Source organism: Plasmodium cynomolgi, chromosome 11 (genome assembly GCF_000321355.1).
Source record: "Plasmodium cynomolgi strain B DNA, chromosome 11, whole genome shotgun sequence".
Classification (NCBI taxonomy): domain Eukaryota; phylum Apicomplexa; class Aconoidasida; order Haemosporida; family Plasmodiidae; genus Plasmodium; species Plasmodium cynomolgi.
In genome coordinates, this window is record NC_020404.1 from 145,244 (window position 1) to 172,637 (window position 27,394).

General features: G+C 43.2%; 7 protein-coding genes across 7 annotated transcripts; 3 read left to right on the forward strand and 4 right to left on the reverse strand.

Moving 5' to 3' along the window:
• Window positions 1–3: 3 nt before the first annotated feature.
• On the reverse strand, window positions 4–2,846 carry PCYB_111310 (hypothetical protein; the record flags this gene model as incomplete). The annotated part of the gene is made up of 1 exon (XM_004223009.1): window positions 4–2,846. A coding segment is annotated over one exon (2,843 nt), but the record flags the coding sequence as incomplete, so codon positions are not given.
• A 1,839-nt stretch (window positions 2,847–4,685) lies between these two features.
• Window positions 4,686–6,299, forward strand: PCYB_111320 (hypothetical protein; the record flags this gene model as incomplete). Its single annotated transcript, XM_004223010.1, has 4 exons — window positions 4,686–5,324; window positions 5,607–5,789; window positions 5,942–6,026; window positions 6,166–6,299. The coding sequence occupies 4 exons, from the start codon at window positions 4,686–4,688 to the stop codon at window positions 6,297–6,299; spliced, it is 1,041 nt and encodes a 346-aa protein (XP_004223058.1).
• Window positions 6,300–6,466: 167 nt separating this feature from the next.
• On the reverse strand, window positions 6,467–8,021 carry PCYB_111330 (hypothetical protein; the record flags this gene model as incomplete). The annotated part of the gene is made up of 3 exons (XM_004223011.1): window positions 6,467–6,532; window positions 6,621–6,883; window positions 7,169–8,021. The coding sequence occupies 3 exons, from the start codon at window positions 8,019–8,021 to the stop codon at window positions 6,467–6,469; spliced, it is 1,182 nt and encodes a 393-aa protein (XP_004223059.1).
• A 1,473-nt stretch (window positions 8,022–9,494) lies between these two features.
• Window positions 9,495–11,067, reverse strand: PCYB_111340 (U1 small nuclear ribonucleoprotein 70 kDa; the record flags this gene model as incomplete). Its single annotated transcript, XM_004223012.1, has 2 exons — window positions 9,495–9,513; window positions 9,602–11,067. The coding sequence occupies 2 exons, from the start codon at window positions 11,065–11,067 to the stop codon at window positions 9,495–9,497; spliced, it is 1,485 nt and encodes a 494-aa protein (XP_004223060.1).
• A 1,547-nt stretch (window positions 11,068–12,614) lies between these two features.
• PCYB_111350 (S-phase kinase-associated protein 1A) lies at window positions 12,615–14,041 on the forward strand (the record flags this gene model as incomplete). The annotated part of the gene is made up of 5 exons (XM_004223013.1): window positions 12,615–12,717; window positions 12,959–13,101; window positions 13,377–13,442; window positions 13,659–13,799; window positions 14,006–14,041. The coding sequence occupies 5 exons, from the start codon at window positions 12,615–12,617 to the stop codon at window positions 14,039–14,041; spliced, it is 489 nt and encodes a 162-aa protein (XP_004223061.1).
• A 2,692-nt stretch (window positions 14,042–16,733) lies between these two features.
• On the reverse strand, window positions 16,734–19,215 carry PCYB_111360 (hypothetical protein; the record flags this gene model as incomplete). Its single annotated transcript, XM_004223014.1, has 3 exons — window positions 16,734–18,697; window positions 18,895–19,035; window positions 19,176–19,215. 3 exons carry the CDS (start codon window positions 19,213–19,215, stop codon window positions 16,734–16,736), a joined length of 2,145 nt encoding a protein of 714 aa, XP_004223062.1.
• Window positions 19,216–24,885: 5,670 nt separating this feature from the next.
• PCYB_111370 (phosphatidyl serine syntase) lies at window positions 24,886–27,075 on the forward strand (the record flags this gene model as incomplete). Its single annotated transcript, XM_004223015.1, has 9 exons — window positions 24,886–24,924; window positions 25,099–25,206; window positions 25,327–25,491; window positions 25,765–25,842; window positions 25,961–26,034; window positions 26,245–26,411; window positions 26,530–26,569; window positions 26,717–26,840; window positions 27,001–27,075. The coding sequence occupies 9 exons, from the start codon at window positions 24,886–24,888 to the stop codon at window positions 27,073–27,075; spliced, it is 870 nt and encodes a 289-aa protein (XP_004223063.1).
• Between the last annotated feature and the right edge of the window lie 319 nt (window positions 27,076–27,394).

Here is a 27,394-nt window from a genome sequence, read left to right on the forward strand (position 1 = left end):
TACTCCCTCAGTTTCATGAAGCTCTTTATGTAGCCATTAAATACGTTGATGTCCCCCTCCACGAGGGCGTCCAATATTTTCTTCTTCACCTCGTCGGAGCCCAGCTTGAAAAAGGTCACAATAGTGTGGGCCCCTACATAATGGCTAGCTATTTTCTTATACTCACTCTTAAACAACAGAATAAAGTTTCGCAAATATTTTTCGTTTATCAAGTTAAACGTGTGTGCGATTTTTTCGCACAGAACGGACAAATTTTTATCACAAGCAAAGTACATCAGGATATTTCCTCTTAAGTCTGCGTTCTTCCGTATGAATGGTTTGACTCTTCTGCCATCTCTCTCGGGGGGGTTATTACCTGTCCTTGTGTGTTCATGTCCCATCTGCCTCTCTCCCCCAATTGGCCCATCTCCAACATCGGCATCATCTCCCTCCTCTCGATTTTCACTCCCCCCATGGGTTCCTCCGAACGTCTGAAAAAAATTGTTATACTTCTCGATATCCTTCTGGCTAGCCACATTTCCATTTACAATTTTTAAAAAATTACAAAACTGCCTGAACGAATTCGTCACCGGCGTGATGGATTCTTTCGGAAAGGATAAAATGTGCGTCAGGATGTAGTACCCGTTTGTGTCTACTTTTATGTAATCGTAAAAATTGTAGTTGTTCAAATTGGCGCGGTCCACTTTGCCCTCCTCTTCGCACGGCCCCTTTTTCTTCTTCTCGCTGAACACCTCTCGGAGGACGGGATGCAGGTCCTGGTAGCTCCGCATGCACAGGATGCATATCCACAGGAACTTCGCGTCGGACGCGGCGCCTCCGGGGGAACCCTCGGTAACTGCGTTGGCGCCGGCGCCACCACTCACGCCACCACTCACGCCATTACTCACGCCATTCGTTTTGCCACTACTCGTGCCACTTCTCGCCCCATTCGTCTTGCCCGAATCCGTGCTGCCAAACCCCCCCACGCGCAACCACCGCAGCAAGGCGTTCAGCAGGAACTTGCAGTTCTTCTGGTAACACTGGGACAAGTCGAAGAGCCTCCTCAACACGCTGAATTTCTTCCTTCGAATAATCAGGTCGATATCTATATTCTTCATAAGCAAGTCGAACATCTCCTCCGTGATGTATTCCAACGTGAGGTAATTGTACATGACCAAGCTAGAGTATGCATTGTCACACACCAATTTATTTATGTTTTTTAAAATGTAGATATTGAAAACGTAAAAAATGGGTTCACTCTTTATTTTGAGTAACTTTTCTATCATGATGCTTGGTCCATCCATCGTGATCAAAATACTGAGCATTTGCTTTAGGGGACTTTCCTCGTGGCACTTGCAATTTTCTCGTGTCTTGTTAATAAAATATTTTTTCGTCTTTTCTATTAGAAATATTTCTTTCACTAATTTGTCGCATTCCACGTTTTTCTCCTTTAGGAGTTCGAACAGGGTTCCCAATGCTGGAACTGCATACGTGTGGTACAGCAGCGGGGGGATGAAATGCTGACTTTGGCTCTCCATAATGTACTTGTCACCTCGGGGGGGTTGCTCTGTACGCTCGCCACGGTTAGCGGCACGGTTATCGCCATCCTTATCGCCATCCTTATCGCCATCCTTACCGCCATCCCTACCGCCACTACACAGGGCACTCTCTCCTCCACCGCCTCCCCCCCCCGCTTGATCATAAAACACGTACTGGTAGAGCAGGTTCTTCATCGGGAGAGTCACCTTCGGGTTGGAAATTTCCTCCGTCACCTTCTGGATAATTATATCAACGTACTTGTAAAACAGGTCATCTCCCCCTCCGTTTCTGGCCCCTTTTCTTTGCCCTTTGTCTAAGTACTTCAGTTCAGTCCTCGTACTGGTTCCCCTAACTTTAGACTTTCTAAAAGATATGTTAGAAATGTTGATGTTTAGGTAGCCAGCCAGGGAATACAAAAATGACCTTAACACATGCGTTCCCGATTTATTCAACATCAGGGTGAATACCTTCTCCGTGGTGATGGAACATATTTCTTTGAAGTAAACACTCAACGATTGGTAGCCCCTGTTTCTTTTTTTCAACTCTTCAATGTATTTATCTTCCACTGTTCTAAAAAAGGAATACACACAGATGACAGTCTGCACAAAATGGGAAGCATAATTGGACGATGCTAGCTTCAGGTAGTCCGAACATATCACATGCAAAAAATGGTTGTAAATTTCTATGCAGTGCATGCTCATTTTGCCACGTCTCTCGTCCTCGGCATTCCTCGAATCCTTATCCTTCTCACACTTCTCATCCTTCTCACCCTGCTCATCCTGCTCGTTATACCTTAGCAGGAAAAAGCAATAATATATCAGCTTTTCCATTATCTTCGAGCACTTCCTCTGATCTGCTAACTCCTTCTCGCTCCCTTTTATTTCATCCTTTATCTTTATCAAAATACATATATCGTCTTCAACATCGTAGGAGTAGCTCAAATTAATGGCACCAAAACATTTATTTCCTTTTTTTAAATTATCTTCCTTCAGCTCGTGAACAAAATATTTTTCATATTTTTCATTTAAAATGTACGAAATGTTAATCAAGTAGTCCATAATTTCTTCTACATTTTTTTCTTCGTTTTGTTTGTATGTCTCACGCGTCCGATCAAATCTACCTTTGCCGCCATTCCGATTTTTGGAGCCGTAGCCCTGAACGTTGCCATTTCTGTAACCGTTAAAGTTGCCATTTCCGTAGCCCTTAACGTTGCCATTTCCGTAGCCCTTAGCGCTGCCATTTCCGTAGCCGTTAACGCTGCCATCTCCGCTTCCCTTATTAAAATACTTCCACTTATGCCCATTCCTGTTCGCTCTAAACCCGTTCATCGTGCGCTAGGTCGACCGATATACGTACATACAGTCACCTACCGTTTGTAATCGTTCGCTCATATATTGGGGCCAATGCATTATGCATGTTGCCTACAAGGGAAACCACATACAGTGGTACAAAATACACAAAAAAAAAAAGAGAGGAAATTATTCTTTTCTTTTCTTTCTTCCCAATTCTGTTAGCTGCAAAAAAAGAGCTCTTAAAATTTGGAAATGTATGCATACCGCCTCAGCGTTACGAAGTTTATTCCATTTTTTTTTTTTACCAATTGGGGAAAAAAAAAAAAACGAGATCAGGTAAAAAAGAAATGGAGTGAATTTCAACTATATATTATATTTTTTTCGCTTTCCCTGTATGGCTACTACTGGGTAATTTTGCCACTTAAATATTTGTTCACCAATTTGTTAGCGCCGTTCTTCGTTTTGCTGCAAAGATGGGGTAGTCGCTACGTTGCTTATTGGGATAGAGATAATTGCTTGGTTTCGTTTCCCTTCGCTTCGCTTTGCTTTTCGCTGTTTTGCTTTCTTTTTTTTTTTTCCCGTTGTGCCCCTCTTTTATGGTTGCCCCATTTTGAAGCTTCCTTCCCTCCCACCTCAGCAATAATTCTCCACGTCAAAAAATGGCGACAGTTTTAACCGCACCAAAAATGTTATATCCCCGACGACGCCTTCTGCGTATGCGTATCAACTGCCCGCGTATTTTTTTTTTTCCAAACTGGGGGGAAAAACAAATAGGCACAGGAAAAAAACACTCGCGGAAAAGTCCCATATATATGTTCTCTTCCTCCGGATTTGTAATAACACCTCAATGCTTTATCTCCTTTTTTTATTTTTTTTTCATTCCCAATAAGCCAATTTATCGCGTAAGTATAACTGTAAGAAAGCCACTCTGATGATAGGAAAAATTCTTTGGGGGATTTTCTTCCGCAAACAATTGTGCCTATAAGCATGCTTGTAATTTTTTTTTTTTTCAATTTCCACCTGTTTTTCAAAAATGGTATCGTGCTAGACCGCTGATGGGGGAAATGCCCAAAGATGAAAAAGGAAAAAGGCGGTTCCTACGTCGCCCTTCAAGTTCTATGTGCATATGGTGTATACGCAAAATGGAAAAGGCAAACGAAATGATATGTCAAAGTGAGATGCTACCTAAGCGTTCGGGAAAATAACGCACACAATGGGTCACAGCACCCAGTCCACCATTACACCACACAGAGAATCTTTGATCGTCCACAATCCTCAGACCACGTAATGGTTATTTCCTTCTTTGCGAAAAACAAAATTAAGCGACAAAAAAAGCACCTTTTCCTGGGCCCACTTCTGGTTTCGTGAAAATGCTCCCTCCCAAAAACGAAAAATAACTGCCGTAGAAAAGAGCAGGCCAGTGTGCATGACATCTGCTGCACGTGAATACGGACAACCAATTGATGAGTCTCCCCTTTTTTTTTTTTTCCCTCACCCGCCCAGGAAAATTTTATCCGTAATATATTAACAAAACTGCCTTGGGTAACTTTTTTTTTTGTCTCGGTTGTTGCAAAAATAAGACCTTTTTTTAAGTACATATGAAAAAGGGGGGTCCCTTAAACATCGCAGCGAGCGCAAACACGTAGGTCTATACTTTTGGGTGGAAAAAGAGCCAAATGAAAAGGCAAAGCGGTAAGGCGATAAAGCGATGACGCGACGACGCGGTGACATGGAGTAGTAATGCGCCACAATAATAGCACGCATTATACCGCATAGGCAACGCCCCCTCCCTCCCCATGGGGATTACCCCCCTGTGATAGCTGATTCTCCCAATTTTCCCGATTCGCCGATCCTCTCGACTTTCCGAAAAATAAAATGCGACGCGTAAGGGAAACACTGCTCATCATATACTCCGCGCTGCTGCCCCCCTTGGTTCTAATCCCCCCTGTGCTCAAAACCAACTGCGTGCACGTAGGAAGTGACTACCTGCACGTAGGAAATGACTACCCGCATGGGGGGAAGGACTACCTGCGCGACCTTCTAAAAATGGGCATATTTGAAAAAAACAGCACAAAAATAAAAAAGGAGGTATTCGAAAACATAAACCGCACGCACGAAACATACTCGTCATGCAAAACATGCATCAAGCTTATTCAATTAATAGGAAAAATAATCCAAAAAAAAAGAGAGCCATATGTAGATATAGCCATAGAAGACACACTGGAAACGAATTTGTGCGACTCCAACCTGTGGCACGAATATTTCAACTACGACGAGTTGTTGTATAGTGAACACGTCTTGGAGTATTGCAATGCCACGTTAAAGCTCATTAGGGATAGCATAGAGCAGCATATCTACCAGTTTTACAACAAGGAGGAATTATTTTACCGCAGAGTCTGCTTACATATCAACCCATTATGCAAAACTGCCATTGAGGAGGAGAGAATTAACCTCAGCACGGACTCCAAAGTTAAACTGATCTATCAGCTATACTGTGACTACTTAAGTGGAGAGGTATGGCTGCTCATTTTTTCCTCAACCGGGCATACACTGTAATGTATGTTACTGCACAATAATGCATTCGATTGTCTACACATGCGATTTTCCCCCTTTTAAGCGTCAGAAGCACCTCCAATCCCTTCTCCAGCTTTTTCCCATCACTTGTCCCATAACGGGACTCCCATTTCTTCCGCAAACGCTGCAAACGCTGCAAACGCTGCAAACGATGCAAACGCCGCAAACACTGCAAATGCTGTAATTCCATTTTTAACATTTTGAAACCCTCCCTACACACAGGAAAACTATAGCCAAACGAGCCAAGGCGTGCCATATAAAAAAATCGAATCCGCAGATAGCTCAAATTTAACCCTGAAGAGAAGCGACTACGCACTTGTCCAATCCGAAATTCGGACAATGCAACAAAAAAAATTGGCTGACGATTTTGCAGGCAGGAAATTGAGACTCCTTCGAATTAGTGAGGTAAGGAGAGAGAAGTGCTGGCTGCAGAGAGAGAAGTGCTGGCTGCAGAGAGAGAAGTGCTGACTGCAGAGGGATGAGATGGCGCACAGGACCCCATTGCCGCTTTCATATATCCCTTTTCCGTTACCCCCCCTTTACGGATACACAAACAGCTTGATGACGACGTACTGGAGGTCTTCCTTCTGATGAAGCAACAAGACGTCTTTAAGTTCCTCTTTTATTGCCAATCGTGTGAAGGTACGCAAAAAAAGAAAAAAAAAAAAAAAAACACAATAATTGCGCTTATAAATCTGCACACGTAAAACCACTGCGCTGCCCCAAAATAAACGCATGACCAAACCGCACCCACAAAAAGGATGTTTTCCCCACTTTGCAGACCCCATACTGGAAGTCAAAATTAAAATACAAGACATATCGGACAATGTAGATGCCATCCTTAAGGGGAGTTACCAGGATGATTTGATCACGAATGACAGCCAATTTTTGCTTTACAAACGGTTCTCTACATGAATTACAAAATGGTGGGTGAGCCAAATTAGTGTAACTCCTTCGAAGACTTGTTAATATTTACTGATGGGTTGATCTGTTTAGTCTTTATACCTTTGGGAAAGGGGACCTCCTTTTTTATGTCCCCATACTTACCTTCCGTAACGCCGAAACTTTTGTAACCTGATCAGTTACCCCAAATGGGCATCCAACCGCTTCACTATTCGAGCCTCCAAGTCACGGTACAAAATATCCATCTGGGAAGTAAGCGGGGAAAAAAAAAAGAATGTTCCATTTTGTTACCCCTTTTTTTGCTTACGTGCCACCTCCTTGGTGTCACCTCACCATTTTGCTCACCTTTCCTATCAAGTACCCCTCAGATGTACTCCATTTTTCTTGACCCTTCTTCCCTTTCCCGTCTACCTCACCGTAGCTTTCCACTCGCTTGCACAACTTCTTTAAATTTTTATTTTCCTTACACTTATTTGTTTGGAAGGTAACTGACTCCTTCTCTATTTCGAATTTGTCAAAACGGTCTTGCACTTCTCTTGTGAAGGCATCTTCGTAACTCTTTCCGAATGTCAAAAAGTTTATTTCTCCAACGTGCACTGCAGGGGGGAAATGGTTTTGCCTGTGTGAAGAAAAACCCTCCTTGCGGGTGAAGCAGCTGGACGTGGAGTACTCCCGCGGAGGAAAGGAATCAAACAAGTTCAGCTTCTACACACGAGGTGAAACGTTTATAGGCTGACATAGCTCAGGGGGGAGGACCAAATCGATAAGGGCACGTTTATCAAAGTGGTAAAGGATTGTGCAAAACTGGGTTATGGTTAGAGTCCCCCCATGGGACTGCCTCTCCCACAAGACATAGTTTTCGCATACTATTTCTTACGCACAGTTTAGCAATCTTCTGACGTATTCCCCCCCGGAGGGAGTGTCCAAACTGCAGATTACAGCATCTTCATCGAAGCCATTCTCATCATCCATTTCGAGTTTCCCCAAGTCATCAACAACTCCACCCTCAAAATGTATATCATAAATTGGGACAAAAATAAATTTATAAAAAAAAAAATTTCGGAAAAAAGTATTTAAGGCGTACTTCATTAAAAGCCTCAGAGAGGAGTAGGAAAATATTTTAACACAACTTGGTGACCTGTTAACTGAATGATGTAACATGACCTTTTTGAATTCTGAAAAAAGGTCCACAACATGGCCTCCCCCATTTACTAATTTAAAAAAAATATACTTCATAATGGACAGGTAAGTTGATATCTCCACGACAGACAAGTCTCTGCTAATGCAATACGTCAAGATGTTATAAAAAAGATCGTTTGCAATTTTTTTCATTTTTTTTCTTCTCATCATGTTCGTACTGTACACGTCGAAAGAATCACACTCACTTCTAACACTCTGTGATGTCACCCCATTTTGCACACCACACGGGGAATTCTCTCCTTCCAAACTTACAACGTTGGGTTCTTCAAACTTCTTCGCCTCCACCACTTCACCATTTAAACCAGCTGGTAAAAAATCATCAATAGCTAACTGAGCCTTTTTGCTTTTTCCCTTCCTGGCTATTTCATCTTTGCTCCTAAAATGGATATTGAGTTTTTTTATGAGTACCCTTCTCTGTGTCTTCCTATCACTAATAACTATTATTTTTCTCATCTCATTTTTGTTTATGTCCGCACAGGTTAGGAACAACCCCCCTTTCTTCCCTCCAGTCCGTTCGCCCTTCGGCCTATTCATTTGTTGCCTTTTGAAGCGGAAGCACAAACGGTCGTCAGTGGACAGGGGGGAGAAAGCAGTAACCGTGTATAACACACATGCACAAAGTGAACACACAAAGTGAACACACAAAGTGAACACACAAAGTGAACACACAAAGTGAACGCACAAAGTGAACGCACAAAGTGAACGCTCCGTCGATTGAACTTCACTTAAAGCTTCCTTCCCCCCAAAACGGAACAACTCAACAAAGAGGGAAAAAAAATGAACTGGCAAATCTGCGCTACCATCCGGTCAGCTGCCCCTCATGCGTGCAGTCATTCGTCCCTCCCCCGCTCCATAAAACACCGCATCTCAAAAGGGAACAATTTTTTGGTAAATTTCCGCTTCACTGTTACTTCGTTTTATTGTACTCCCTATTCTTTTTTAACTTCCCCCAATGCAATGTCCACCATTTTTTGCAGACCCGTGTGCGAAGCCTCACAAATGGGGTCTCCTCAACCGGCCACGTGTCAAGCTCTCTACACGTGCTCGTCAATTATATGCGAGTTTATTCCACATTACACCTCAATACGTGACGGTTAAAATGGATACATTTGCCGCATCACGCGCGGACAAAAAAAAAAAAAAAGACAAGCCAAGCCACGCCACGCAATTTTAAAGAAAAATAACTGCCACGCGAGATGGCGCCAAACAAAATGCTTCCACGAAAACACCAATATGAGGATATAGCCTCACAAAAAAGAGTTCAATTATAGGGTTTTCAAATGGGCAGGTAAAAAAAAAGGACGATGAAAACAAAATGCACAGTAAATGACTGCACATTAACGGGGGATCGGGGTGGGGGAGAAACGAGGTGGAAAAATATTACACCACAAATTTAAATAGATAAGCTTAATGGTTATAAAAACTGGATTGCGGTCGGCATGGGAGAAACACACAGGAACAAACGCAAAGTAGGCGAAGTGTGCAACATGCGCAACGTGCGGGGGTCACCATGCGACGTCTTCACGAACGCACACTCATATGCATATGCCTCTACACAAACACACGTAAGTTTGCACAAATCAGTACAAATGGGAGAGAGGGGGGGGATAATCCCCTTTGAATTCACCGGTAGACATTCCGCACTGGGGGGGGAGCGGGGCAAACCTTCCTTACTATGTCAATGCCATCATCACCTCCGCGACGTTCTCAAATGTGCGTATGCTCATTGAGGGATAAAAAAATTCCTCCTTTTTCCGCCTCTTTTCTGCCTCTTTTCCTCCTCTTTTCCTCCTCTTTTTCGCCTCTTTTCCTCCTCTTTTCCGCCTCTTCTCCTTTTTATCAATCTCGTTAACATAGTCAAAAGTATGGACACATCGTCCGTTCCTCAGTTGAAATTTCTCCATATGTGGCACCACACAAGGAGGAATATTTTGCACAAAGGGTTCATAAAAGGGGGCGACCTTCTCCGATTTTCACTTAAACGCATTTGTTCTTCCTCCACCAACATCAGGATATACGTGACAGTCTACACGGGAAAGACAGAAACAAAACTGTGCACAAAGACAGACGCTTCATGTATCCCTGGAGTTGCATGGCGGGTGAATGCTACCTACCCATAATAGTTGTAATTTCCATAGTCTCTTCCTCCCGGTGCGTCTGTCCCGTAACCGCTGTGTATATTCATGTGAGAGCCCGCTTGCTCGTGCTCGCCTCTGCGTTCACCCCCGTTGGGAAAGTAGGCGCCGCCTTCGTTTCCCCTCTCCCGGCTTCTGTGCCTGTGCTTGTCCTGGTCCCGATTGTGGTTGTAATTGTAATTATGATCGTGAACGTGATCGTGATCGCGGTTGTGGTTGTGGCTGTGGTTGTAATTGTAATTATGATCTTGGTCTCGGTTGTGGTTGTAGCTGTGATCCTGATCTCGGTTGTGGTTGTAAGTGTGATCATGATCTCGGTTGTGGTTGTAACTGTGATCGTGATCTCGGTTGTGGTTGTAACTGTGATCGTGATCTCGGTTGTGGTCCCTTTCTCTGTGCCTGTCCCTATCCCGGTCCTTGTCCCTATCCCGGTCCTTGTCCCTATCCCGCTCCTTATCCCTATCCCGCTCCTTATCCCTATCCCGCTCCTTGTCCCTATCCCGCTCCTTATCTCTATCCCGCTCCTTATCCCGGTCGTGGCTGTCCCTGCGCCTGTGCTTGTGCCTGTGGCGATCGTGCGACTCGCTGCGCCTGTGCTTGTGCCTGTGGCGGTCGTTCGACTCGCTGCGCCTGCTTCTGTGGTGGCGGTCCCGTTTGGAGCTCTTGTGCTCGTCCCTCCTGTGGCGTCGGTGGCTCTTGAGCACGTCGTTCACCTCATCACTGTCGTCATCGTTCCTCTCATTATACAAAGCCACATTCTTGTAAATTTCTTCTACCTTCTTTTTGTCATTTCTGTATTTATCTTTATTAATTAGGGCCGTCCAATTAATATTATGAGTGACCTTTTTCCTTTCATCTGATCCCCTTGGAGGTCCTTTTCCACCACCCAATCGTCTAGGAATCCAATTTTTTACAGTCCTTCCTCTTTCCACATCTACGAGAATCCTTCTGTTGTCTATTTTTTTTCCATCAGCCAAATTATATGCATCGTTAAAACTTTTTGTGTGTTCAAATTCTATGAATGCATATCCTTTTGGTTTAAAATTTTTATCATAAATTATTTTCACTTTTTTTATTTTTCCATACACTTCAAATTCTTTTTTTAATTTTTTTTCATTTACATCATATGATAGTCTTCCAATAAAAATTGTTTTCTTTGGATCGTTTGTTAAATCTTCATTTTTAAAAGGGTCATAGTTTTTTCTCATTTCTTTCAGCATTAATTCATTGTATGTTATTTTTTCCTTTTTTTTTCTTTCCTTTCTTTCTTTTGCATTTTCTAGCTTTATTTTTGGGGGGGGTTCTTTATCCTCGAAAAGATTCAGGTACTCGGAAATGCCGCTGTACGCTTGGTGCTTCTTCTTCTGGATGGGTTTGTAAAAACTGAGTAGCGGCCTCGCTTGGAACAGGATTAAGATGTGTGGTGGCATCCCAATGGCCGACATTTTTTCCTACACTTGTATGATGTCCTACGTACCTACGTGATTATGTGCCTACGTGCCTACGTGCTTATGTGCCTACGTGCTTATGTGCCTACGTGCCTACGCGCCTATGTGCCTACTCGCCTACATACGTGCGTCGACGGTCGGGGGGTGCCGAGAAGTTTGGCACGCGGCACACTCAACCAACCGAGCTGAACAAAAACGAGGTTGGTGCCGCAAAGAAGAGGTGACGCCCCTGTTTAAGCAGCCTCTTTTTTCCGCTCCCCCTTTGGGCCACCTCTGCAGCATATAATTTCTTTCCCTTTCTTTCCCTTTTTTTTTCCTTCTTCCAATTTCGACACGAAGAAGGGGGCATTAATTTTCATTTATGACAACTCCTACAGGGATACCATGCGTAGTACATGCGGGAAGTAAAAATATTTTTGCCTGGTGCCCCTTTATTTGTTCGTTTCGCTCCTCACCAAAATTGACTTATTCTAGGGCATCACGCTGATATATTTCCACCGTCGCCTTTCTGGGGGGATGCGGCCAGTGTTCCCTTTTCTGTTTCCCCTATACATATATTTTACGTTTTTTTGCGCTTTGGGAGACTTTTTTCTTTATTTTCCCCTTTTTTTTCGCTGTTTATTCGCTTTTTTTTTTCGTTTTTTTTCCCTTATTTTTCTCTTTTTTGCTTTGTTAAATTTTTCTATCTCTCTTTTTTCGCTCTCACATATACGCAAGGCACTCTTTCAACCATTTGGGCAAAGGCTTCCCGGAGCGCATTTTTTCACCGCCTTAATTTGGCCTGCTTTCCCCACTGCGCCCGCTTGGGATATTGCTTACCCGCTTTGAGCTTTAGCACTTAGGATTTTACGATGCTTTTCTTCTTTTCTTCCTCTTCTGCTATGTGACATCGCATGTGCTATTGGTATTCTTTTGAATTTCACTACAATAATAAGCTGCGCAGTTTGCCGCCACCCGGTCGTTATGTTTTTTTTTTTTTTTTTTGGTGCTTCTCTTGCGCATTATATGCTATGCAAGAATCTGCTGCGGAACCCCGCGTTTTTTTTTTTTTTTTTCCCCCTTTTTTTTTTTTGCAAGGCATACGCGCTGTGGCAACTCGTATTTTTCTTTTTCCTTTTTGTTTTCATTTTCCTTTTTTTTTCCCTTTTTTTTCCTTTTTTTTTTTTCTTTCTTTCCCTCTCCTTTCTCCTCTCAGGGCAGCAACCCCTTGCACCCGCACTCCGTTCTCTTAACCGCAAAAAGGATAAACCAAACGCAGCCCCGCACACCCACTTTGGCTAGAAAAAAAGGTTAAGGCGAAAAATGGAACTCATTCAAAGAAAGTAGCCTCATGGCTATTGCGTGATCGATCCCACAGCGAGGAAAGCGCACGTATACATATGCAAAGAGATATGGAAAATTTTGTGCTTCATATTACACGCAAATAAACGAAGCGCGCGAAACTTCGTTCGTGCGTCGAACCCATTTCGTATATACCCCCAGATTTATCGCTACCCCCCCCTTTGTAGGTTCCACCCAACCGAGTCTTCTCACCTTCCTGCAAAATGAAAAATGATAAAATAAAATTAGTGAGCTTCGAGGGGGATGAATTCATCGTTGATAAGTACACTGCCTCCATGTCGACGGTCATACTTAACATTCTCGAAGGTACGTGCATTCATGTGTTGGGGTGAGATTGGAGTGGGGGTAACTCCACCCATTTGCGGCCACTTGCGGGCGTAGACACCCGCGTGCCTGCTTGCCTCTGCTTGCTTGCCTGTGCTCCGTCTAGCTGGTGATCTGAGCGGTGACCCAACGGGTGCCCTCCCAACGGGTGCTCTCCCAATCTGTGCCTTCCCAACCGGTGCTTTCCCAACTTGTGCTACCCCCGCTTCGCCCCCCCGCGCAGTAATGACGGCCGAGGAAGACACCATACCACTTCCAAACATAAAAACGCCGATTCTAAAAAAAATCATCGAATACATGGAGTACCACATTAACAACCCCGCGGACGAAATCCCCAAGCCCCTCATCACCTCCAACCTACAGGACGTAAGAGCGAGACCTAATTTGGCCCCCCAAAAAAAGGGCCTCCCGCTTCCAGCGATGTGTCGATAATGACCTGTCAAACATCACATGTGAATCATCATATGTGCACCACCCCATGCGGACGTGCAGAACGCGTTGCGCCCCATGGCATAATATTGTACACGTTCGTTATGCACGTTCGTTATGCACATTCGTTATGCACGTTCGTTATACATGCTTGTTATGCATATTTGTTTTTCCCCTTCCCTCTCCCCCCTTGAATACACGCCCCAATGTAGGTTGTTTCTAGCTGGGACTACGATTTTGTAAACACGGATAAGGAAACGCTCTACGAATTGATAGAGGTGAGAAAAAAAAAAAAAAAAAAAAATGGGTGTCTTACTGACGACAATGGTGGCCATACCAGGAGGTTAAAGCCAACTTAACCGAAAGATTTTGCCAACTCTGTTGATCCTTCCGTCATCCCGTATATGTACACATAGTTGCATGCACGTGGATTTCTTAGCATACACGTATTTTTGTTTGTTTGCTTGTTTTTTCCCCCCCACGCACATTTTTAGGCATCCAACTACCTCGATATAAAACCGCTGCTAGACTTAACTTGTGGAAAGATTGCCTCCATGATGAAGGACAAAACTACAGAAGAAATTCGAGCGGAGTTTGACATCGTCAACGACTTCACTAGAGAGGAAGAAAAACAGGTAGGGTTGATTCTTCAAAGAAGGGTGCGAAATAGCTCAAGTGCGAAGTTTGGCTAGCCAGTTTTCCCCGTTTAGCCAATTTACCCCGTTTAGCCAGTTTTCCCCGTTTACCCCCATTGCGGGAGCGAATGATCCACTCGATATTTTCCCACGTGGGCATACATCAAACATTCGTGATTTCCCCACCTTGCTTCTCCACCTTGCAGATACGGGAAGAAAACAGATGGTGCGGTGACATCTGAAGAGGGCACATGAGATGAAGGAATGACGAAGGTGTGCATGTGCGCTTCGCGATGGGCCGTCCCTGGACCAACAAAGGGTGTGAAGAAAATAGCTAGAAAAGGGAAGAAGCAGGCCAAGAGAAACAGACCAAGCAGTCCAGACCAAGCAGACTAACCAATCAGACCACGCCGAACACACCATATTGAAGCATATCAGACCAGGCCACCGGAGCCGTGGACCCCCTTCTTCCTCACACGCCACTACAAACGCGCGTATGATCGCATTTCCTTTTTAAACGCACCTAACTACCCCCTCGTCCCGCACTCCTATAACTTGTCTAGTTCAACGTTGTCATGCGGTTATTATTATTGTTGTATAGTAGTGACATTTTTTTTATTTATCATGCATTTACCACACTAGTGCTGGTGGTAACTGCCAGCCATTGATAGGACGATTGCGTTTTATCAAATGAGACACTACTGATTTTGCGCAAATAAAAAATATAAAATCAAACTTAAACAAATGGAAGAAAATCTGATTCTTTTTTTGTATCTCATCCCATTTCTCACCTTTGGAGAAGCAGTGAGTCGTTAAAACGGAGTCGAGCAGTTAATTCGACTAGTTTGGAGAGAAACAAACAGGTGGTTATGTGCATCTGCATGGGGATCTGTTTAATGGGGGTACTTCCCGTTTGTTCATTTGCCCTCCCACTGGGAGAGATCAGCTCGTAGGTAGCTTCTGCTGGGAGATTCACCTTTAGGTGATGAGAACATAAATGCACTCATCCACATAACAACCCTCAGAAAAGGGGAACACAACGGAGCTATCTAAAACGTGCTGATATGAGCAGTGGTGTAAAGTAAAATATTTGCAGAGGGCAGACTCCCTCCCCTCCTCTTGGCACAAAAAAGCCGGCCAACCCACCACTCTTAGTGTGCAAAACTGGGACCAACCCTAAACACCTTACATTCACCAACTGACGGAGGCGTCCCTGTATACACACTGCAGCCTCATGTGCTGCCATAAATTTTGCTGCAACTTTTTTATTTTTTAAAGAGTGGTAAAATATTGGTGCATGCATAAAAAGCGTGCACGCGCAGCGAGGCAGTTTTACACCTATATACATGCACCTTACGTATGCACGTGGATACGTGTATGTACATCTGCGTGGCCATATGCCACTGCGCACGCTGCAGTTTGCATCTTTAAAAATTAATTTCCCTCCCGCGCACGCATACGAGGGTGTGTTAAATGTGCGCTTGGCTGTGATTGGGTGCGCTTGGCTGTGATTGGGTGCGCTTGGCTGTGATTGGGTGCGCTTGGCTGCGCTTGGCTGTGCTTGGCTGTGCTTGGCTGCGCTTGGCTGTGCTCGGGTTACATGTGGGTGCGCACGCGCGTTTCCACACGTGGGCCGATACACACACGTACGCAACGTATAGGAAAAAATTAAAAAATAAATTCTGAGAAATATTAAAACGTAAGCATTAACATGGGAGGCCATTTCTCAGGCCTTAAATATGCATATAAAATGTGTTGGGAAAAAAAAAAAAGGGGGGTAAAAAGCAGAGTGTAACTGCAGCTTGGTGAGAAATGTGCGCGGGAGGAGACGTAGGAATAGGTAGGTACGCATAAATAAATACACACATACATTCATAGGCACCCTAGTAGGTGGGCGCATGTAGATTAATGCATACTCTCGTGTGCACGCCCATTTACTTAATTAAATAATGAGGTGAAATTTAATTTTATTGTGCGTACTTATGAATATACGCGAATGTGCTTAGACGCACGCGCGGTCACCTTTTTTTTTTTTCTTTCATTAATACGCGTCTGTGTATTTTGCAGGACCGGGCATCATTACGTATGTACATGTGCTCGCATGTAGGGTTGCATAAATAATTAAAAAGGTAGGATAAATTCGTTTTGTCTTTCTATTTTGTCTTTCTATTTTGCCTTTCTATTTTGTCTTTCTATTTTGTCTTTCTATTTTGTCTTTCTATTTTTGCTTTCCTTTTTTTGCTTTCTTTTTTTTTCTTTTTTTTTCTTCTCTTTTTTTACAATTCATAAGATGGGTACTTCTTCCTGAGGGGGAAGCCACATCGTGCTGGGGATGGCAGAAGCTCACAACAGTGGTAAACTCATAAATCTGTGCGCCTGTGTATGTGTAGCCACTACACCTGCTTCGCTATGTACTCCCTGCATATTGCCTCTACGCGCCATACATAACCTTCGCGCTCTGCATAAATATACACTTCTCCGGGGGCCGGAGAGAAAGCACCGAGCAATCCTAACACATATCACACAGGTATAGCACACAACAAAGGGGAAGCATATGCGTCCAGTCCACACATGGGAATAAAAACACCTTTACACAGTTACCCATTTGTGCATATCCTTTCGCTTACTCGTTCACCCCTGACCTGCAACTTTTAATTTTTTAAAAAACAAATAATTGGGGATTCAAGAAGTAGGCACATGCATAGTGCTCATCCTCATCCATGCGGAACCTCCTTTCTACGTCATGCAAAAAAAAAAAAAAAAAAAAAAAATAACAGCCAAAACATCGTATCAGAGTATAATTCATCATCCCGGTGCCTCCCTGTAGATGAATCCCCACCTCCCAACAAGTCACTGTCCTGGTTGAATTCCCCCATATGGGTTTCTCTCCTCCGGCACCATCCCCCGTTGTGCCTCTCCCCTCCTCATCCACTTCTACCCGTCGTTTACTTTGCTATTCTGCTCATTCATGTTTCTCATCTCCCTCATCCTGGCCTTTCTCAGATCCATCGAATGCATCACTTTGTTCCCCGAACCGAAGTTCCCCCCAAAGGAATTCTTGTTAAAATCAAATTTATGGTTGCTATTGTTCGTGTTTCCAAAGCTACCCATCTTCCCAAAGCCCTCCCCACCCATCTCGTTCGCCATCACACTCCCTTGTGCATTCGACCCCGCATTTATCAAACCACCCTTGAACGCCCTGTTCCCCTTCTCCTCATTCTTGCTATTCAAAATATTCCCCTTAAAGGCGTTGTTGTTTTTCGCCTCTTCGTTACTCTTTATAAAAATATTTTTATTATTTCCGGTCATGTTTGCCGCCCCTTGAAAGTTCATGTTGGCCATTTTTCCATTCCCGAAGTTGCCTTTCATCCCGTTAGGGTTCATCCCGTTAGGGTTCATCCCGTTAGGGTTCATCCCGTTGGCGTTCATCCCATTTGGGGCCATCCCATTTGGAGTCATCCCATTTGGAGTCATCCCATTTGGGGCCATCCCGCCCATATTCACACCACTTCCACCACCGCCGGAATTGTTGTACCCCCTCACGTTCTTACCACTTCCGCTGTTATTACCCCCACTGTTCATACCTCCCCCCGTGTTCATTTTGTCCGCCTCTCCACCTCCGGGGTTCCTATTAGCGGAACTGGCGACTCTCCAATTACTCTCAGTATCTATGTCCTTTCTACGGAAATTCCTGTCTTCTCTCTTTTCATTTCTCTTCATGTGACTTGCATTGTTCCCTTGTCCCCCTGACCCCTTATTCGTCCCTTTACCACTCACCATGTCTTCAGCATTATGCATATTGTTGTTATTACTATTTGCAAAGTTTTTTCCACTCCTACTGAAATTATTTCCCTTAATCATATTTCCTCCATTATCATTGAACTTGTTTTGATTATTTTGCATAGCCATGGACGCGAATCGGTGATTCCCTTGGTCCCCTCCTACTCCTCCCCTTTCTAATGCGCCTTCAAAATTACCCATTAGGCTGTTTTGATTATTCCTCTGCTGACTGTTATTTCCTTGCATATTGGGAGGCATATTATTCATAGGGAAATTCATTTGCATATTCATGGGTTGGTTCATATGCATGCTCATCGGTTGGCCCATCTGCATGTTCAGCGGTTGGCCCATTTGCATGTTCAGTGGTTGCCCCATTTGCATGCTCAACGGTTGACCCATTTGCATGCTCAACGGTTGACCCATTTGCATGTTCATGGGTTGCCCCATCTGCTGTCCCATCTGCTGACCCATCTGCTGACCCATCTGCTGTCCCATCTGCTGTCCCATCCTCGTATTCTTCTTCTGCATGCCGCCCTTGCTCTCCACATTTTCCAAGAAGAAATTCTCCTCCTGTGGCAACGTCGTGGGAGGAAGTGGCGCAGGGCTCTGCAATCCGCGCTTTAAAAAGCACCTAAAGCCAATCATATGCTTCCCCTTAAACCCGGGCATAATATAACCATTCTTAACCGTCTGCTCGTTGTTTTCATTCTGAGCATTATTGTTACCTCCACTCACATCAGCAGATCCTTCAAACCACTTCTTCTGGCTATTCTCATTTTTCTTTTGACCCTCAAACATATTCATTCCAAATTTTTTTTTTTCAGGGAAACCGTTGATTTTCATTTTTTCCAATCCGGGATTATTATTTAGAAAGTGTTCATCTCCTTTTTTAAAATCCTTTAATTGTTTTTTTTTCTTATCTTTATCTTTAGCCAATTCTGATTTTATTTTTTCTGTTGACTCCAGCAAATCTGGGAAGGACTCGTCGTCTATTTTTTTTTCCTTTTCTTCTCCTGCCTCTTCATTGTTCTTTTCATCTTTTTTTTTCCATGCCGATCCAGCTTGCTTCGCGTTGGCACCTGCATTCGCTGCCCTTCCTCTAACGCTCACGCTGATACCTACAGAAAGGAGGGGGGGGGAATTCAAAATGTGCATTCGTTTCCGTTAAACCAATGGACACAAATTGCACACAGATATCACAACAAACTTGCAAAGAGACAAAAGCGCAGTTAAATAGGACTACTCAAATATTTAGCACACCCAAAAGAACAATCAGTGACGTGTACGCAGCTAGGAGCTTGCTCTGCTCTCTTACCCTTCTTCAAGGAGCTCCCGCTGAGGAGGTGCTTCCCCAAGGAGACGCTGTTAACAAGCGGCATTTCATTTTCCTCGGAATTTTCGGGGGCCTTCTTCGTCGCCTGGTCTTCCTTTTTCAGTTTCTCTTCCTTGACGAGTTCTACAAATGGGGGGGGATGGTTGGGAAGAGCGGCCTCGTTTGTTTGTGCTCCAAAGGGGGGGAGGCGGTACCACTACGCCGCTATGCTGCCGCTATGATGCCGCTACCATTCCGATGCGCCATGCTCCGAGGGCACTCACCTTTGTTGTTATTCTCACTCTCCATTTCCTTATGCTCCATGTTTTTACAAATCTGCCTTTATAATTTCATAATTTGTCTCCTCTGTGGTTTGTCAATTGGGTCAAAAAGGCGGCCGCGGGGGGGGTTCTTTCCTATGGACTTCTTCCCGTTGAACTTCTTCCTATGGACTTCTTCCCTATGGACTTCTTCCCGTTGAACTTCTTCCTATGGGCTTCTTCCCCACATGAACACACTTCAAACCGCTGATGGACTCGGAACAAACGCGGGGTCACTCAATTTTTCTCAGCAACGGACACGGGCACACAGAGCGGAGGAGCATCAAAAACCCAAAATACACCCACGCTGTAACGGGCGCATTAAATTTCAAAGTCAACTTTCTGTGAAAGCGGGACCAAACGCTGCTACGGCGGAGGAGTAACAAATATATACACTCGACAAACGAAATGAATGACTTAAAGGAGGAATGAAAAGTGGCTTGGGGTGGGCGACCATATGTGGCAGCTCGAAAAAAGTGTCATATAAATTTCTCGCTTGAAAATGCGGCAAATGTGCATATTCGTGTTGGGGGGCCTCCTCTCACGTGGTACCCTCACTCGTGTAAAAAAAAAAAAATACACCCAAAGGGGAGGAGCAAAATGGCAAGCAGGATGGTACGCGGGATGGCAGTATAAAATAATGGTACACAGATGACGCGCAAAATTATAAACAACAATTAAATGCAAAAAAGGGGGAGGAAGGTGAAAAACATGAATGTACGCAGCTTTTTCGCAAAACGAAAGCGCCAAAAAAAAGAAAAAAAAGAAGAAAAAGAAAAAAAAAAAGTGATACGTATTATTGTTGGTGAGCTGAGAATGGGAAACGTACATCCATACGTATGCATAAGCATGTACATGAGCATATACATGTACATATGCGTTTACATATACATACGCGTATACATATACATAAGCATATACATATACATATGCGTATACATATACATATACATGTACGTAAAAATGGCTTTGCAAAAATATGCAGCGAAAAGGGGAAGATTATAAAAGAAAATGCATTCGTTAAGGTAAGGCGAAGCCCCGAGCAGTTAAAAAAAAAACTGTGAACGATTAAGCGAAACTGCGATCACTGCATAATGATGCATACGTTAAAAATCCGCACTGCCACGATCCGCATCAGCGTATGCCGTTTGCATTTGCGTTTGCGTTTGCGTATTCAACTAAACGTACCGAAAAAAAAAAAATGCGCAGTAGCAAAATTGTACAAGCGATCGTCCATTCAAAAGTGGAACCAGGCATGGGAAAAAAAAAAAAAATACAGCAAAGTGACATCAACGGGTAGCAAAATGGCATCACCGGGCAACAAATTGGCATCACTGGGCAACAAAATGGTGGAAAAATCGTAGCGAAGTTTGAAAAGAGAAAATAAAAAGGCAACAATCCGTGATAGCCATGCGACGGGCGCAGTTACGACGGCGGAACGCGTTGCGGCGCGTACACGTACGAAGAGGCGAACAAATCGAAGTCCCATAGCACGCAAAATGGGCATACGGAGGTAGCTAGCGACTATGCAGTGTACCCAAGGGGAGGGATCCCTTCGTCAACACGGCCTTTGGATATGTTACGAGTGAGAAAAAAAAATTCATACCTACCTATGGATGAACACCCGATGGTATGCACTTTGTATGTAGCCCCCTCCTACGCTCTGTCCCCCATTACACACTTAGTGAATTCCTTCTTCCCCCTTTTTAACATTACAATAAAACACTCCGGTTAATGTCCGCTCATGTTTATGTAGGACTATCGCAAACTGCACAGGGAAGTATCTGTGTAGACCACAGACATATGCGTGTCTGCGCAGCTTTCGCGACAGCAGTGTATGCCAATATGTGTAACGCATGTGGTGGAAGGGATCAAATAGGGACCCTCCAAATGTAGAAGAACGCTGAAAAGTTCGTCCTCACTGAAAGGTCATCCCCGAAAGTAAAAAAAAAATAAAACTGTGTGCCAAACCAATGTGATAAATATCCCTGCGTCAAATGCGAACCACATGAGGAGGTTTCCCATGCGCGAAGGGTAATGGGATTATATGGAAAAACGTCACTCCACCGCCGACGGCTTGCATTTCATTTATATACGCCTGCGTAAAGTAGGCACTTACGGCATGATGCCAGTCTAGCGTGTATCCATCCATAATGGATGCACATAGTTGGAATAGTCTAATGGTACGAAGAGGAACCGCCACCCGTTCGTATGAAACACACCAGCTTTAATGTTCCATTCGCACACCTGTGCGTCATCCACGGCATAAAAGGATTTATTAGAATTACTTTGCCACATTTGCTTTTTTACCAGTTCGTTGTGACAGCGCCTTGGGGCGTAGCGAATGGCAGAACAGTGATCAACGTAGGGAAAAAAAAAAAAAAAGGACTCTTTTTGTAGTGTGGACTGTAAAATTTGGCATAGTTTCGCATAGCATTTCCACTTTTTTTTTTTTTTTTTTCTCCCCTCTGACGTTACGCGCCTCTCTCTCCTCCTCTGCAAGAAAGCGGTCGTTCCTGTTATGAATGCCATTTCCCATTTTTTATACCTCGCGGAGAAGACGCTCTTTACAAGTGTGAATTTTATTTTTGTTTCCCCATGAACTGAAGCAAGTAGGTATGTCTCTCCACACACTGACAAATTTGAAAAGAAATGTGTGCCCTTTTATTTTGGGAATAAATTGAGCAGCAATAGAATTTACACATTTCCCAAAAAAAAAAAAAAAAAGAATCAAATAGCCAATACGAATACATTATTGCGAGTGCGTAAAACTGCTCAGCAAAAGGGTGTCACTATGAAATTTTCTTATCCGGACGGTTTGCTGTTCGGTTAAATAACCTGCCTACGTTCCGTCGGTCGGAAGACGTCCGCTTCGCCCATGATTATAAACAGCTGAACTGCCGTGAACTGCCTTGAAATGGCATAGAATGAATTCACTGCGATTGGTTTTACCAGAACGGTCGGTGGAAATACCCGAAGATCAGTTCGGTAATTTTTTCACCTCCATCACACACGCTATAATTCACTGTTGCCACATTCTTTTTCCCAAAAAGGGAAAAATAAAGAAAAGGGCAACAACTTGGTGAATAAATAAAAGTAGATATGCACATTACACACACGAATGTGTAAATCCACATGGGCAAAGGAACACTGTCTCATTTTTCCATCTCATTTTTCCATCTCATTTTTCCATCTCTTTTTCCCTCTCCTTTTCCCATTTTTGTGCCTTGCGATCTTTGAGACACCCGGTAAAACCGATCGAGTTTTTTGGAAAAACAAATTGGTCCAAATGTAGAAATGTGGCGAACTTGATGGTTCACTGCATCATTGGAAGTTTGTCCGGTCGGTAGGAACCTGCTTGCCTTTTCTTTGCAACTTCGCCGTTTTATCTTTTCCCTCTTTCCCGCTTACAAACTGCCGTAAAACGTGAACCATGTTACCACAGCGCCACATGTGCATAAATCACTTTCAATGCCGTCAAAGAGTAAGCAAAAAACTTTACGCACAAGAGTAATGAAAAAAAAAAGAAAAAAAAAAAAACTCAAAATGGTAAGGAAATTTCGTGTAAGACTATCTACAAATCGGCAGTTCTTTCATAGAACTAAATGACATTCGTGTGATTAGCAAGTTCACCAAAAAATCATTTCCAGTCTAGTCATTTAACACACTAGTGAATTGTGAATGTTTTCACTGCGGAATGTTCGCCGCGTTGTTACAAACTTTTTTTTTTTTTCCCACCCAATTTTGCCGCTTAACCATTTTTCGATTTTTATTAGTTTCTGCTGCCCTACAGCGCTTCATTATTTGACGAATAATTACTTCCCTTTCCGCTTAGTTATGAATCAAGGCATATTGACATCCCCCCCAAACGTTAATTTTGCCACTGCAGAAAAAGGACAACAGTGACGGCGTTCGCGTTCGCGTTAGCATTAATCGCGCGAAGCAGATTTGTCACCTCGCGTGTTCCCAATTTGTCCGTAACAGAATTGCGAAATGGAAAAATGAATTACTTACGCGTGAAAAAATGTTTCACACCCCTCAAATTCGTTCACCTTTGGCTGAGTCGCTAGAGTATATATATACATATATATATTTATAGTACTTCCTACCTGCACCTTTGTTAAGTCCATTCATTTGCTGCTTTTCATTTTTTTTTTTGTTTTTTTTCCACCTCTTCAACGCCGCCAATCATCCTCAGTTACTGAATTTCCCCTCCAAATTTTTTTGCGTTCCGTTATTTCTCGTAATCGTTGCTTTGGTTCATGTGCCTCCTTTTCCTTCTGTCGCTCCGTTTGTACATTTTTCCCCTTTTCTCTTTTTTTCTTTCTTTGACACACCTTTTGTTTTGTATAATGTTGTTTAACACTGTTTAATTTTGTTCAGTTCAGTTCAGTTTTGTATTTTATTTTTTTTCCCCAACCGCTACCCCCTAACAACGCTTATAAAGATATCACCACGCGCGCATAAGCGGTGCCGTGTGTTTATGCAAACCTACTACACGCACCTATCTATATGTATATGTGGCCACTCCCGCAATGTTCTCCTTCCTGTTGCACCTTTTTTCGCGGGTAGAAGTAGCTACATGTATAAGCTAATTTTTGTCACACGGATCCAGCACAGATTGTACCATTTGACATTACACAAGTTGGTAGAAGCTTTTAACAAAAAAAAAAAAAAAAGAAAAAGAAAAGAAAAGAAAAGAAAGAAAGAAAGTCCTTTTTTCAATTTACACCATAAGTAGTTGCGAACTGTACATTTTTGTTTGCTTCCCTCTTTGGAACGTTATTTGTAAAATATTTTTCAACTTAGCGTTTCAAGTCAACGTTTCGGCGTGACGTTCCAGCCGCTCCCCCTCAGCTGCTCCTTCGAAAGGGGCTAGCCAATTGGAAGAGAAAATAAACCAGCGATAGAGCGGACGAACAAACCAGAATAACATAGAAGTAGCGAAGCAGAGAAGGGGGACCTACCTCGTGGCGCCACTCCAAACAAAGCATTCAAAATGATGTACACAAAAATGTAAGAAAAAAAAGAAAAATCAGAAAAAGAAACCCTTAGCATGAACAGACCTACGGATGAGCACATGTACATTTGTACTCATGCGTAGGACACATGCAAAGCTTTACATTTAAAACACCCGTTCGTGAAAATGCATATGCTCACCTGTACTTCTCGTACGCTTGAAGACCACATGATGGGTGCAAAGCCAACCATGGGGGTATAACTCTCCTGCGCACACCCACACATTGCAAGCTTTGAAGCCGTACACAAATGCACACAATTGTTTCTCCCCCCCTCCTCAGGTTGAGAGTGTATTCCTTCGGGGGCTCGCTCCTGGCCACTCTGTTGTTGGCGCACAAAAGTGACAATTGGGACTATAGGACGAGGCTAAACATGTGAGGGGCGCAAAAATGTGTCTGTGTGTGTATGAATGTATGTATGTATGTATGTGTACGTTTATGTATGTGTACTTGTATGTGTGTGCAGTGGGCCAGCACGTACGTGCAAGCACTCTCACGTACGCCCCTGTGCACATCCCCGTATTCGTCTCACCCCCTCCCTTCGCAGAGCCTCACTGATGGCAATCGTCAACCTCCTAGCATTGGCAACTTTGTTCAAAAAATACGTCTACTCTGTAAAAAGAGACACCATCACAATTATCGTAAATGCGTTAATTATGTTTTACTACCCCTTAGTCCTGTTCCTGCACTTTTTTGTAAAAAAAAAAATGATAAGAATGACTGACAAATGCTGACAAATGCTGAGCGATGCCGAACGATGCCGGACGATGCGAACCGAATGATGAAACATTTTCAGACGCAGTGACAAGTCCACCCACACCCCAAAATCACCCGAGTACAATGCCACATCTTTCCCCCTTTTTGTGCAGGCGGCGAGTGAGGTCCGATCCATGATAAAACACATTTTCAAGAACATAACATTCCACACAGTAGAAAAGTCTTATATGGAGAATTGCAACTCCTTCGATAATGTCTTGGTTAGGGGAGAGGGAAAAAGGAGGCGCATGAAAAGAGGACAAACATAGCATACAAAGAGGAAATGAATATATGACCAACTCTTACTCCCCACTTTTTTTTCTCTTCCTTTTCTTATGCAGGACAAATTTGACGTGTTCGTGATAGCCCACTTGGGAGGCTGGTTCATCAAGGCACTGGCCATTCGCAATTTTTTCGTGTTAAATTTAAATAGCGTATTATTCGAACTGATAGAATTAAAATTTCAGCATATTTTGCCCAACTTTTACGAGTGCTGGTGGGACCACGTAAGTGTTAAGAGTTCCCATAGAAAAATGGGCGCAAAAAAGCAGCACAAAAAAAGAACACAAAAAAGGAACGAAAAAAAGGAACGCAAAAAAGGAACGCATAAAAATGAAAAAAAGAGCCACAGTGCAAAGGGAGAAACACACATCTGGCTCATTTCTCCATAGCCACGATGCATCTCATGTTTGAGCCAATTGACCAGAGCGTGCCCATTCCCCCCCCCCTCACACTATAATCCATTACGTGTGTCTATTTCCCCCACACCACCACTGCAGGTCATATTAGATGTCCTTGGGTGTAACTTGGTGGGAATCCTGACAGCCTTCCTCTTTATGAAGTGGCTAAATATGCCAGTAAGCAAATCGGAACAGAACATCGATTGACCATCATGTCGCATATTCGTGTTTTCTACGTACGTCCCCATATCGTTTTCACCTTCGTTTTATTATTATTTCACGTCTTTCCCTTTAGCTGTTTCCATGGAAAGTTCCAGACAAATTTAAACCGAATAAAAAGGGCATCATATTTCCATCTGTAGATAGACTGTAATTGGGAATACGCATGCATAAGCTCATTTATGCTCCTATGTGTATTTTTCTCTGCGCAAAATACACCTCTTCATTCGCCATATTCTGCTACTTTTACATTGTCATTAGTTGCCCCTTCATAGTTATGGCTAGCTAGCTAGCCAGCTAGTCTTTTTTTTTTTTTCATAAACCTGTGCATAATTTTTTTTTTTTTTACCCCCCGTGCAGGTTAAGGAAGGTGTTTACCAATAGCAGCTCCCTGGTGCTGTTAGTTTTCTTCTCCCTGATGACGAATCTGATCGATTTAAACTTATTTTTTTTAAAGGCCGAATTGCAGTTGTTGCAAACGAATTATTTAGTACTAATACGGGAATTAGTCATCGTCGCAATTTCTTGTAAGCTCTTTCGAGCAGTGATAAACGTTGCACAACTGCAACAGATACCAAATTGACAGTTTATCCCCCAAATTTGTACTCATCTTTATTTTGCACTTTCCTCCCCCCCCCTATTTAGTTCAAGGGTGCATACACCTACACCGCGCCATTACAGAACAGTAAGCACAACAGTTTCGTCATTACGCAATATAGATACGTGTCGTACCGATTGCACATATATCCCCGCACGAGTAAACACATCTCGGCTTCTGCTTATGAACGAATTGTCCCATATATTTTCCCTTGCCCTTTTACCCATGTCGTAGACTAAACCCCAAAAGCCTCTACTACACCGTTGTTACATCGACAGTTCTCTTGTTAGAACTTTATTTGGCCATAAAGTGGAAACACAATTTGGTGTCGGACAAGTCTGACCTTACTACAATTAACGTAAGACACATTTTTTTTTTTTTTCGAACATGTCTTCCACTCTGTGTGCAAGCGCAAGGAGGGAGCTTCCTTCTTCCTTGGGTATTCCCATTTCCCCATGTTTACATACGTAACCGATCAGATAGTGACTCATGTGCACCTTATCCCCCCTCCCCTGCAGATGGTTTGGCTTTCGATAGGTTCAACCATTTCATCGGCGATAGTACTTCTCTACGCCAACGAGTGCTTAATTTAATCAATTGGGTCACACAAAATTGACCTTTTTGTATGTTATCATATTAGTGGCGGTCACTTTATTGGCAATTCCGCCTTATTAATTAATAATTAATTTTTAATTATTATTAAAATTTAAAAGTTTTTTAATCGAATATGATATCACCCCATGCACGCAGAACGTGTGGTGCATGGGCTACGCTTCGTACATGTGTGTAGAGTGCTATAAGAACACTCGCATGTCACATGTGTACGCTGTATTCATATACTGAACCAAAAAGGTGAAATGCCATATGTGATATAATTAAAATTGCAACAATGTTTTTGTCACTCCACTTTTG